Genomic DNA, 13,173 nt, shown 5'->3' with positions numbered 1-13,173 from the left:
GACTCATTAAATAAATGCAGGTAGTTCATGTCATTTTCCTTTTTGCAGCACCTTTGGCTAGTCCTCATAGATGCGGTAACTCCTGTATCAGCTAGATATTTAGTGATGTCTTGAGTATGAGAAACCCCTTTCCCGCATACTTATGATGAATTTGCTTGTCTGCATATTGATCCTATGCATTTTCTTCTGCCAACAGGAGCCTTCTGGAATGAAAGCTTGATAGTGCTTTTAAGGATAGCCTAATACAGAACAGTAAGGATAATACGGAACAGAACAGTTAATAAGATGACTCCGCCTTTTTGTAGGTTCTGTAGGTCAGGGAGAGACAGGGCCGAGGAGCTTGCAGCCGCATGGTTCCTGCCAGCCCCGGCAACAGCTCAGCCCCACAACACCTTGCCCGCGACAACAACAGCATCAACTACGCCGACACACAGCCCGTTCAGTGGACTGAAGTGACCGCATCCAGGTCATCCCTGAGCTGACACCAGAGCGACAGCGGAAGATCAGCCAGCTCTCAGGCGGACACTCAGATCGCTACTGCTGTAACCTTTTCCAGGCTGCAGTCGGCACAAAGAAATAGCACACTTGGTGTTGTGACACCAATTGGAGCGACACGCACAAGAAGTGGGAGCTGCCAAGGAACCTTCAAGCATACTTGTTAAACACCTTGGCAGAGAAGATTCCAGGCTTTGGTGACCGTGAGAGCAGGATGTTCATTAAGTGGACTGATGAACTTCTGAGGCAGCCCAGTCACTTTCTCTACATTTGAGGACATCTAAGGACACAGCAAACACTTTTGTTTTATATAAATTCCCATGCTTTTTTTACTGCCCCTTTTAATTGTCTGTAGCGTACTGTTTTGCAATGGCAATGCCTCTAACCTGTAAAAAGAAATTAAAAAAACAAATTGTCCATCATTTAAATTTTATTTCCATTCCCAGACTTTTAACAAACCATTCATTGCCTTAATTAGATAAGGAATAAATAATATATAAAATGGTTGTTTTATCTCTATGAATAAATTAGAAAAGAACAAAGAAAGAAGAAAGCAAAGGTGTAGCGATATAGCCTAATCATTAGGGGTGTGACAGGATACTATCTGTTCAAATCCAAGAAATATTTGTATTTGTTGGCTATTTGCATTTGGATGAAAACCCAAAATAGGTAGGATTAAATGCACGTACAATACAATGACGAGTTATGGTTCCAGTCGCAAGCATGATGCGAACCGCAGTCGTCTATTTGAAGGGCGACTGTGCTAACCACTACTCCAAAGTTTGGAAAGTGTGCAGTGGGTTTGTTTTTGATCATACTTATATTATGGGAAGTACAACACTACGTATTGTACTACACTACATAGCTGATTGTCTGTATTTCTTCAAACAAGGATGTGTGTCTAATAGTCAGCTGTGATGAACTGTCTAAAATAAAACATTACTCAAGAGAAAAGCAAGTTAGTGCTAGTGGATAGCTCTAACCGTTCAAAGTTTCCCTAATAGCAGGAAACTGTTTTGCTCTACTGGGGGACTAGGTTGTGAAGCTGTGAAAGCATTAACTAAAAATTTAATTAAATTTAGCTGTTAATGCAGCATACGTCTCTCGTTTTAATCTACTAATGAGGGGAAAAAACCAAGGCCAAGCAGCAGGCCATGCCATTCCACAGCAAGGGTGCACTCACTCCTTAACAGTCAGCTATGGATTAGAATGCAGGCTATTTGCATTACCAAACAGGCATACTTAATAAAGTGGCACGTGTGCACGCGCGCACACAGACACACACACACGCACACACACACACACACACAAAAACTTACCTTCACCAATACTCCAAACCAAAAGTGTCAACATTTTTAAGCAATGACAAAATATTCACGGTAATTATATCTATGCATCACTAGTGGTCATCGTAACAATCTGTCAGTCTTATTTTACAAAGAGCATTCAAGTCTAATTTTAACTTTTTCTTTTTTCCAGATAATCTAGTTATTGGCTTTAATAACATGCAGCTAACGGTAGCCTTTCATGAATGATTCTTACCTTAAACTATGGATTACAGCTACAAAATGGAATTTAAAAATGTACAGGCATTTCAGTGTTCTGAACCCTCATTCCTGATGCACTCGCATTTCTGAATTATCAATGTATATATAAAAAAATATGATTATTGATCCTCTATTTAATAAAATATTTACACGTTAGAAAACTTTATAAAATTGTACTTTATTGTCTTCCATTACGGAACATCCTACCTTGAAATTGGCATCCTCGAAGATAGTCTCAGCATAAAACATGATAGCATTGATGCCTGTGAATTGCTGGTAGAGCATCATCAGGACACCCACTGCCAAAGGTCTGTACACCCCAGGGTCCCAAAGATCAGACATCTTAAGTGTGTGTCCCTGGGAACAAAGAGTACTTTCATCAGCTTTTTCTTCTTCCATGACCCTATATTTTTGTTTGATTTAATATATTAAATAGGGTCCTATGGTTTCTGCAATGACATGAAGACAGAATCTTAAAATTCAGTATTTAACAAGGCATTTGGTAATGAATATAGAATATAGGTATGGGGCATGCCCCCGCCAAGGCGTAACTGACAAATCTTGAATATGAGTGCAATTCATTGAAAATAATTTCATTAGAATGGACACACTTTGATGTGCAACTGCACATTATGATGTTCTAAAACACAAAAATAGTGACGCTAGCCATAGATGCAAGCCAAGCGCCCTCAACTGGTGAAAATCCTTCTTTATAGCTGAGTCAAGTTACAGAATCATGTTAAAACCCCTTAAAACCTCCAGCTTGTTGCACCAGCACAATTTAAGCTCAAACGTAGGCAGGTTTGAACGTAAATTCTGAGTTAAGTAATAACTTAATTTAAACCAATTGAGTTCGTTCCGACGTAGAGTTAATGCTGCCTTCATGTTCTCCCACCCACTTCCAAGTTTGGAAGTTCCTTTAAGTGCTGTTGGTCAGAAATAAACAGAAAAATGGACGCACTATGGAAGCAAGTTTTTTTGGGCTAGAATTTTATTTACAAAAGCAAGCAGCACAGCACACATTTTTTTCAATAACGTCTCATGCATTTCGGCTTAATGAAACGTGAGAATTACGTATAAACAGTATTCTCACCTATACATTGCTTTGTTGACATGAGTTGGCTGGTTAGTAGCAGGCCTTAGCCACTGGCTTCATAGTGGAAGTTAGCTTGCAAAAGCTAGGTGTAAGTAGGCACAAAAAGTGAGACAACTAAACACTAACATTCTAAAATACTAATTCTAGACACTAACAAAGAATACTAAATACTAATACAAAACAACGATATAGATAATTCTTACTCTTGACATGGCTTAACTGCTTTGGGCCATTTTGCTGTGACAACTCGACTACCAAACCATCACAACTCGGCAACTCTGGTATCACAGAACAATTTCCCACTGGTAATTATGACTTTGTTGGGTCATACATATACACACAACTCATAAATACGCTATTACCAACAGCACATGAAGGCAGCGTAAAGTACAACGTACAATTTACACCTACTCCCAACGAGGTGTAAAGTATATTTTTCTTCTATTTTTGCAATATACTAATTTGCATAGATAATAATAGATAACAGTGGTGGCATTTTTTTCCCCGAAAGCATTTTACACAGACTCTAAAATTTAGATGTTTACTACCGCATCAAGTATAATTAAATATAATGAGATGAGAGGAAACATGCCACATGATGGTGATGACTGTTACTGCAATTAATAATTGTTGTTGCGTTATACTGCCCAGCCCTATTTTCAATTACAGATGGTACAAATCCAGCAGACGTAGTGGGTCCCTAGGACTGTGTTGTGCGTGAATCTCGGAATTAGTGAATTTGAAGCAGATGCCTTTGACATATGATGGTATACTAAAAGGTGGAAGGTAGGACTGAGAATGGAAAACATAATTAATAATAAAATGTAAAATCTAAGCTTAAAAAACAGCCTTGCCGCAGGACAGAAGAAACAGCACACTGGCTCATGCAATAATCTCACAGAGTTCAGGAGCAGCTTTTTTAACTACACTGCTGAAATGATATAGAAAATAGTCTCACCTTCTCCAGGGATGCCCCATCTATCTGGTCACACTCCCATTCGACAGCGGCATGAGGCCCTCGCAGGAAGCGCAGCGCCACTTCGGCCTCCTGCCGCTTGCCCCGCGACAGAAGGAACCGCGGCGTCTCTGGCATGAAGCACATCAACACCAACATGAGCGTGGGCGGCACAGAACAGGTCACTGCCAACCAGCGCCAGTCCAGGGCCAGGCCTGTATCAGACAGAGAGAAAGGGGCACAAAAACAGCAAGATAAGGACAGCGTGCACATAGATTAACAATAACATTCCTGAGCTAACCAGCCCATTCCAGCCCAAGCCATTTCCGCCTGCCTCACAACAGTCTGCTCTATAGAGCAAGGAAAATGTAATTAAATGTGTGGACCATTTCTTAACAAGATTAACTACAGTAATTACTGTTCTTGTGAAGAGGCTTTGCATGGTAACAAAAGGCTCAGTGAAGAAGTGACTGTCAGTGTCATGCTCTGTGGTAATGTCTTGAGTTTTTTCCTCATATCCTTTACAAATTACAAATATTTTACGAGGTACTTTTAACATCTATTTAAAACATGCAAGGCAGAAAAATGGATTGACTAATATGAATGATAATAGCAGCCACAAAGCCAAATAGGAATATGTAATGTGGACAATCAATCTGAAAGTGAATAATGCTTTGTTAATGCACTGAATGGACAGAAAAGCCCCTGAATTCTTACACTCCCATGCAAGTCAAACTACATTGTCTCAGACAGGCTTGCATGCCTATTGTTCAGAGGCCGTTTATGGTTGTATACATTCACCCAACAAACCACATGAATGAAAATGGAGGCCCTGAATTCTAAATAGTTTGAGAGAAAAAGGTTCATCTATTGGACTACTTTAAATCAGATCCAGTCATCAGGTTTAATGAGGAAGACTGCAATGAGAAGTCACTGACATTTCAATGTCATCGTATGACCTATCGTACTTCGTATTCACCAAAGTTTGGAAAAGACAGTGTTTTCTCCCAGGATTTCTTTGTAGGGGGGTTTTGAGGTGGTGCAGTGACCTAGGACCAAGTCTCAGTTGGGTGGGGAGTGCTGGCAAAATTTCAGACTGGGAGGGGGGGGACGGGGGGGGGGGGGGGGGGGGCGGTTATTTCACTCAGTATACACAGTAGACGCCTCAATTAAAGTCCCTTTCTGTCCTGCCATACTACATTTGACTGCTTGTGTTGCCTACAAAACTGGCAGAGCATCCCAACAACAATGGTTAGAATTATATTATGTTAATTGCAAATGGTATTATAAATGGCAATTGGCTTCATCAATACCACTGCTTCAAAATATCAGAAACATCAAAGAAAATCAGATATTGGAAAATAAGGGGAAAGGATGTGAGAAGAGAGGAAAATATATATCATTTATATATATAATATCAGCTTAAATCTTTATGTTATGTTGAACAACTGGATAAAATACCATTGCTTTACCGCTGCTCTGTAATTGGGATATTTCATTATCTAATGAAGTTTTATAAAGCCATGGTTTGTGGCCAGAGTCCTCAAGCCTGGGTTCCACACAGGCCCTGTTCACACCTGGCATTAAAATGTGAGACGCATTGAGGACGCATTGAGATCCGATCACTCAGACCACATTCGTAGGTGGTCTGAGTCGCATATGGCCACATTCTTTTAGCAGTGTGAACACTAATGCGTCTTGGGCCACACTGAAGGACCGCCTAGTCAACTGACGTCCTCTGCCTAAGCAGAAGTACATACTCATATTAAAGTGCGAAACAAGAAGAAGAAGCCATACTGAATAACGAAATAAACGAGACAGTTTTAAAAAATGATACCATGTCATTCTACAGTCAATATCTGGGAGTAAATATCGAATAAATATACAACCTTACCATTGGTTTTACGCAAAGAGACTGAGCGGTCATATATTGTCTTGGACAATCCGTTTGTGAAATATACAGGCATTTGTGATGCCTGGGTACCTTCCAAAATAGATGTGCGTAATACCACACGTGTTGTTTATGGCATTATCGCCCTTTTTAATACAGTCTGGCTTAATTGACAATTCATTTATTCAATAAGTGAGAGTATTAGCATTCTAACGATGTAAAACATGTCTAATTTTGCTTTTGGAATAGCGTTTTATAAGTCAGCGTACCCGAAAATGTTCTTATCATCGCATTCACTTACGCATTCACTCTGTGGTACTAGCAGTAAAAGACGCTGCACCTAAAGAAACGTTGTCAACGATTTTTTGTAATTTCTTGGAAAATACTATTATTATTGAGGACTTCTGGGCATAGCTAAGCCATATGTTTGCTGATAGACCTATCTGACATCATTTCTGGAGCAAAAGAGAAGCGGACAGAACTGTATAATTTTGATTGGTTCTCAAATCACATAAGCTGGCCTTGTCCACGACGTTTGAAAATTTTGAAAAGCGCATAGAGACATATTACGAGTGTGTCAAAGGTCAAACATCTTGGGCGATTTGGTTTGCCTGGAACACGTCAAGGAATAGACCCAGTCTGTGGTCACTCGAGACACATGTGGAGACGCATTCTAATTCCAGGTGTGAACTGACATCCGTCTCGAATGAATCTGGACACAATCTGGATACATCCGGATACAAAGTACAGGTGTGAACAGGGCCACAGACTCCAAGTTGTTTTGATAGCTTGACTCTGTATGTATTGTTCCCAGTGGCTTCTCTATTATCAGTGACTTTACTGATTACAGAACTACTCATACCATTCTCCCTGATCTTATTTGCATTTACATCTTTATCTTTATCTTACCCATTTGTGGTGGGAAGCTCCTTAGCTGAAGATGACCTTATCATTTAGCTAGGTTAGTTATCTGCTTTTGAGATAAATCTCTACAACTACATAGACAAATTCACTTGACTGCATGTCGGCAAGCACCCAATCATAGTGAGATAATCAAAACACTGTAAATTTCATACTTGGAGTTGGTTACTAACCAAGCAGAGTACACACACCCGACAAATGTACTGAATCCTTAATAATTGTCAGACGGATTACAAAATGGAGTGCTTACACGAACAACAGTAAATCAGTTTTCAAATAATGGCATTGCCATTTACTATATTTATATATTTTTTTTTATTTTTTTTATGCAGGTTTGTTACTGTTAGGCGGCACAGCCCACCATTCCTAAAGTATTGAAGGGGAATCCCTTGAGGACATTTAATTAGTCTTCCACAATAAATATGATGACTGAGATCAGATTCAAACGAGTGCAAACAGGATAATTTGGTCATTGAAAACACTAATCAAGTCCATTGCCTCTTGGTGTCCTATATGTGTAGTACATCAAACTGTGAACTTATGTAGGAGATATGATTGAAGAAATATTTTCAGCATGATGGAATTTCATAAGGCATTTAATACATCTTTCTACACAGTAAATACATGTCACAATGCTTAAACTGTGAAAGCTTCAAGATTCTACTAATACACTTTTTATTATTTAAGTTAACCAACAAATCTGTTTCTCAATGACCTGTACTTACAGTTGAGTTAACACAATGACCAAAGTTCAGCTCTATTCATTTGAATGGCCAAGAATTGTATGAACATAATATGATGGCCCTTTGAGACCCAAGCACGCAAAACTACCAAATCTTATAAGATTTGGTTTGATTTGACTCATATCATTCAGAATTCCTACCTGCGGCATATGCTCCCATTATACCTGACACCACCATGAGCTGCACACATGTGCCAATTGTTCCCCGGACACGGGCGTGGGATATCTCAGAAATGTAGAGCTGAAGCGAGATTGAAAAGGGTCAGAAAAGAAAAACACAGAGGATAACAGGAAACGGTGACAGGCCCTTACAAAACATAATTTGCATAAACTATGCCTCACTTACTGTATGCACAGGCTTACCAAAGCATCACATATATATATATATATATATATTTTTTTTTTAAACAAAAAGATTACTCTAAACGTATCTTTTTTCTCCAAATTTATCTTTATTTTATAATTATTCTAAAGTGTAACCTTCAGTGAAAGCCACCATGACAATCACAGCATAAAAAATTACGAACATTAAAAAATGTATTATCTCAAACATACCTTTAAATTATTTTCATTTCAATGTGATTCAATTAAATTCTACCTAGATCCCATCTTGGCAATATACCTTTATTCACTAAATGAAAAATGTACATACAGGCACCACAAGCGATGTTACTCCACTGGCAATTCCAGTGAGGATCCGTCCCACATACAGCATCCAGACATTCTGAGCTGCGATGATGATGGCAAAACCAAAGATGAAGGGCAAGGAGCAGAACATCAAGCTTAGTTTCCGTCCAATTTTTTCCACTATCCAGCCACCAATCACACCCCCCAGTGCCGCACCTAATGTCACCACAGACTGAAAAACAGACACATAGCGAGGTTAAGCACAATCTCTAACCCTGATAGCAGAGATATAAGGAAGAGGACGTACCCCAAACCATGAAGCCTGTTCGGCATCCAACTGCAACCGGGGGTTGGCAATCTTACACAGATCTGGGATGGCAGGTGAGCTGTACCCAAGGACAAACCCAAAACTTAAGGGGCCCAGAACCGCTGAAAACGTAGCCAGATACAGCTTCCGGTTGCTAACCTTTCTGATGATAAATGGGGAAGAGAGACACAAAGTTAACAAATTAGAAATCAAAATGGTTGCCAAATAAATACTACCTAATAAGATAAAATATTAACATCTCCAGCCTCCTTGCAGCAGTCAAGCTCTATGGTATGGCCGGAATGACACATAAGAGACCAAAAATATCACAAGCTACGTTTACATGGAGCCTAATATTCCATTAATAATCAGTAAAATAGCCCAATTGGAATACAAATGTCTCATGTAAGGACCTCAATCAGAATAAACTGGTCCATTCCAGCTGAAATTTCATTCCATTTCAGAGGGTGGTATAAACCTTTGTTTAACCTGTTCAATAGGAGAATATTAGTGACTAATGGCCATGGAAACGCTTAGAACTATGATGCAATGGCTGCATGGCAAAAGGATCTGTAACAAGATGGCACACCTAGCATTGTTTAACAGGAGAAACCAAAGGTGTCGCAATTTTAATCACTTAAAACCCACAGCAAGAATCCCCCGTCTTAAATAAACCTCATCTCCAAAACTATATACAATACAGACATGGTTCAAAGCTTGAAATAAAGAGCACATTTGTACCAAATGATTACCTGATCTCTAGAATAACAGTGGCTTTTACTGTGCTGACCTCTCACCTTAGACTTGTACACCGGTAAAAACAAAAAGATACTAAGAGAGAAGATATGCCACTCCGTATCTCATTGAGCGCCCCCAATCACAAAATTTTCAACGTCTTACTTTATTCTAAAGCATTTGATCTTTATTTCCCTCAGGATCAGAAAAGTACAAATATTCACAATTCATATTATTCACACTAACTAGCTTCTGAATTTTATATACAATTGTTTCTCAACTCGACTTTCGTAGCGTGATGTGGCTAAATAGCGTTGATTGTCCACTTCAGGTGAACTGGACGCTTAGGTGTTTGCAACTGCATTACGACGTAACAAACGAACACAACAAACAAAACTCCTTATCTTAAAAAGGGAAATAAATATTTTCTCTGAACAAAATGCATGTGCTGTCCCTTCTTTTTTTGACACTTATTGTATACTATTAACTATACACAATCTATTCATTGCTAAAGAATGGGCTACTATTGACTGTAACACTCTGTGAAATTACTGCGCAGATCTGTCAGGGAATGGCTGGCTTGCTGGGACCCAACAGCAGAAGCCAACGCCATGACTAAAGGAATGAAAGTCGGGGGAATGTCTGAGAGATTTCATAGACTTTCTGTAAAAGAATAGTGTCTATTCAAGTTTGCTAGCCGACGAGGGGCTAGCAAAGTATTGTCACGTATAAAGAAAACGTGTGGGCAGCGTAGTGGCTTGTAGTGGCATGCTTTTTTAGAATTAATATGAACGCAATTAAATTAATTGAGTGACTTTAAAGAGCTTTGTGCTATTCTGTAATGTGGGAATTTCACATACTGTACTGTAAGCATTCATCGGTGGCTCAATCATATTTTTGTTTGATGTACCATGAAGCTAGAAGTTAACAGCGCAAACATTTTTCTGATGGTGGAATATTTTTTTTTCTTCTTGTGCATAATGTCAATCAAGTTTTACTGTGCACTATGTGACATGTGCTAGATGGATGTAAAAATTTATCTTGGGGTGGTCATAAATCGTAACATTTGTAAATGGTCATCCCATCCCCATGCAACAAAAGATTACACACCGTAGAGCACAGAAAACCATACAAGAGGGAATGGTTACATATTTAGATATTGTGACACACTGTGATACACATGTTTTTGCATTATTTTTCAATGTAATATCAATGTTTCATCTTAAACCATCATAAGGCATAAATTAATATGATATATAATGGACAAAAAACATTTTATTCATTTTTGGGGAATTTTTAGGTCTTTGGACAAGGTATCACAGACCCCTATACTGATGAAATATTATCAAAAGATTTGTCGTCTTATGGTCCAAAGAGGCCAAACAATATGTTAGGAGGTAAGCCAGTTCAGTTTTTGAATATCTTTAAAAGACAAATGGAAGTTTACCTCTGCTTCTTATAATAGGGTGACATTTTACAGACAAATAATTGCTAAATCCCGCCAGTCGCAATCTCCATCTTCAGGCAAAATATTTTCCAATTAACAAGAACAATCATACCGTGTTATTTTCCACTTTTATCTGGAATGCCCAAAATATGTAGATTCCAATGATCAGGCCTCCACAACCCTTATCTATACAGACATTAAGATTTTCACTCTGTGATTTCAATTAAATGTCACAGATCACATTCAAATTTCATATAACAAGGAACATTGTTGCGCAGCATCCTTTAGTCATGCAGTGGTTCTCTGGCCCTCACTGGCAGTAAAGTAATAAAAATTTCAAGGGAGAAAATTGTAGGACATTGTATACACTTGAGAGACCCGTGGTGTGACCCTAATTGCCCTAAAGGCATTCCTTTGGCGTTAGTGAAGGGCAGGGGGGAGAGAGAGAAAACAGGAAAGGTTCTGCACACTTGTGATCAAGGATTATATGATCCAGAACGTGTAGTTTTATCTGCTTTATATATCTGACCTCTCAGTCTTTCATTTCAAACTAAAGGAAAACAACATTATTTTTGAATTTTTCCAAAGATAATTGAATTTGCGGCACTTTATTTCAATCTAAATTAAGAATATAAACTAATGTTGGAGTTAGTATTGTAAATGGTACAAATGTCGTGCTTCATTTAAAGGACCATACCAGTGTTACTACATGTCATTGTCCATTGTCAACATCGGCCACATAGTTTACATAAACATCAACAATTTTTCCTAAAATTGCTTTATTTTTGAGATATCGTGTTTGTTTACGTTTTGGCCAGACAGACTTCATTCACTGCCATTCATGTTTAAACGGTGTGGAAAAACACTCTACGAGACTTGAAAGTTGCTAGGTATAGGTATGTCACCCTTTTGAAAATCACTACGCCGTTTATTTTATCTAAAATTACTGTATTACTTTAAAGATACTCAATTTTAAAAATAACGTATATAACCGAAATATTTTGAGCAGTAATACTTACATAGCAATGATGAAATCTCCTCTATGTTCAGTAGATGGAGACAGAGACAGTATCAATGATACTGTTCTATTCGCTTCTGTTTTACTCCAGAAAACTGTCAGCTAGGTCTATCAGCAAACATATGGCTTAGCTATGTCCAGAAGTCTTCAATAATAATAGTATTTTCCAAGAAATTACGAGATATCGTTGACCACGTTTCTTTAGGTGCAACATATTTTCTGCTAACACAGAGTGAATGCGTAAGTGAATGCGATGCTAAGAATATTTTCTGTTACGCTGACCTATAAAACGCTATTCCAAAAGCAGAATTAGACATGTTATACATCGTTAGAAAGCTTATACTCTCACCTACTGAATAAATGAATTGTTAATCAAGCCAGTCTGTACTAGAAAGGGCGACGACGCCATAAACAGGTGTGGTGTTACGCACAGCTGTTTTGGAAGATACCCAGGCGTCACGAATGCGCGTATATTTCCCAAACGGATTGTCCAAGACAATATATGACCACGCAGTCTCAAAAGGGACATCTCTACACGTAAAACCAACGGTAAGATTGTATATTTATTCAATATTTAGTCCCAGATATTGACTGTAGAATGAGATGGTATCATTTTTAAAAACTTTTTCTCGTTTATTTCGTTATTCAGTGAGCAGTGTTTTCACTGCTGTATAGGCATATCTTAGGGCTATTGTTGGGTTTATCTTGTTGCTATGACGGAATATGATTTTTTAGTGGTGAAAGAATATTTTTACGAATGCCAAGATAGACAATATTGTCCATTATGTCAAGGGTGGGGGGTGTTTTGCAGATGAGACTGCAGGGAGGGGGTGCGTGTTAAATGAACGACCAGAGCGACAATGGTGGGGCTGCGAAACTCCGTTTTCGGCATAGTTGTCCTGTATCGTCTACTAATAAAAGTAAAACAACGCGTTTCTGTTTTTATCTCACACATTGGTTGCAGTAGCACCAAATGGTTAATACAAACCATTCAAATTTGTGCATAATATCAAGTTCAAGAGCGTCTCATTTAGGCGTATACCGGCCTCAATAACAAGCACAAGCATCGAGGTCAACGATTGGCTGAAAGTTACACCTCAGACTTATGTCTTTTTCCGCTTCCTGGTTACGAAGTCCAATCAGAGCCAGCCAGAGACGTTTTGGCCAATGGGATGCAGGAAAGGAAACGTGTTCCTTGCGTGGAAACTAGAAACAGAGGGTGCTTGTTATTGAGGCTGGCGTACGCCTAAATGAGACAGGCTGAAATCTAGAAATTCATCTCCCGAAATTCATCTCTCATCTATCACCAGCTACCTCATGTCTAATCGAACATTAATAAACATAATACATCAAGAAATTATCCATTCCGTATTGCCTACAGAAGGATGAGAA

General features: G+C 38.7%; 1 protein-coding gene across 3 annotated transcripts in view; it reads right to left on the bottom strand.

Annotated features, from left to right (window-relative positions):
- slc2a8 (solute carrier family 2 member 8) overlaps positions 1-13,173 on the bottom strand; it is a 34,460-nt gene that overhangs the window by 9,336 nt on the left and 11,951 nt on the right. For 2 of the 3 annotated variants that reach the window (XM_035378743.1, XM_035378744.1), the window contains exons 3-7: positions 8,582-8,744; positions 8,300-8,506; positions 7,789-7,888; positions 4,097-4,308; positions 2,250-2,399 (exon numbers count right to left, since the gene is read on the bottom strand). In XM_035378743.1, the coding sequence (XP_035234634.1) occupies positions 2,250-2,399; positions 4,097-4,308; positions 7,789-7,888; positions 8,300-8,506; positions 8,582-8,744 (832 nt within the window). Of the gene's footprint in view, positions 1-2,249; positions 2,400-4,096; positions 4,309-7,788; positions 7,889-8,299; positions 8,507-8,581; positions 8,745-13,173 lie in introns of those variants that run through there. The other variant, XM_035378745.1, reaches the window with a different exon arrangement.

Source organism: Anguilla anguilla, chromosome 10 (genome assembly GCF_013347855.1).
Source record: "Anguilla anguilla isolate fAngAng1 chromosome 10, fAngAng1.pri, whole genome shotgun sequence".
Lineage (NCBI taxonomy): Eukaryota > Metazoa > Chordata > Actinopteri > Anguilliformes > Anguillidae > Anguilla > Anguilla anguilla.
Note: the sequence above shows the minus strand (reverse complement) of the source record. Positions and strands in the feature narration are given on the sequence as shown.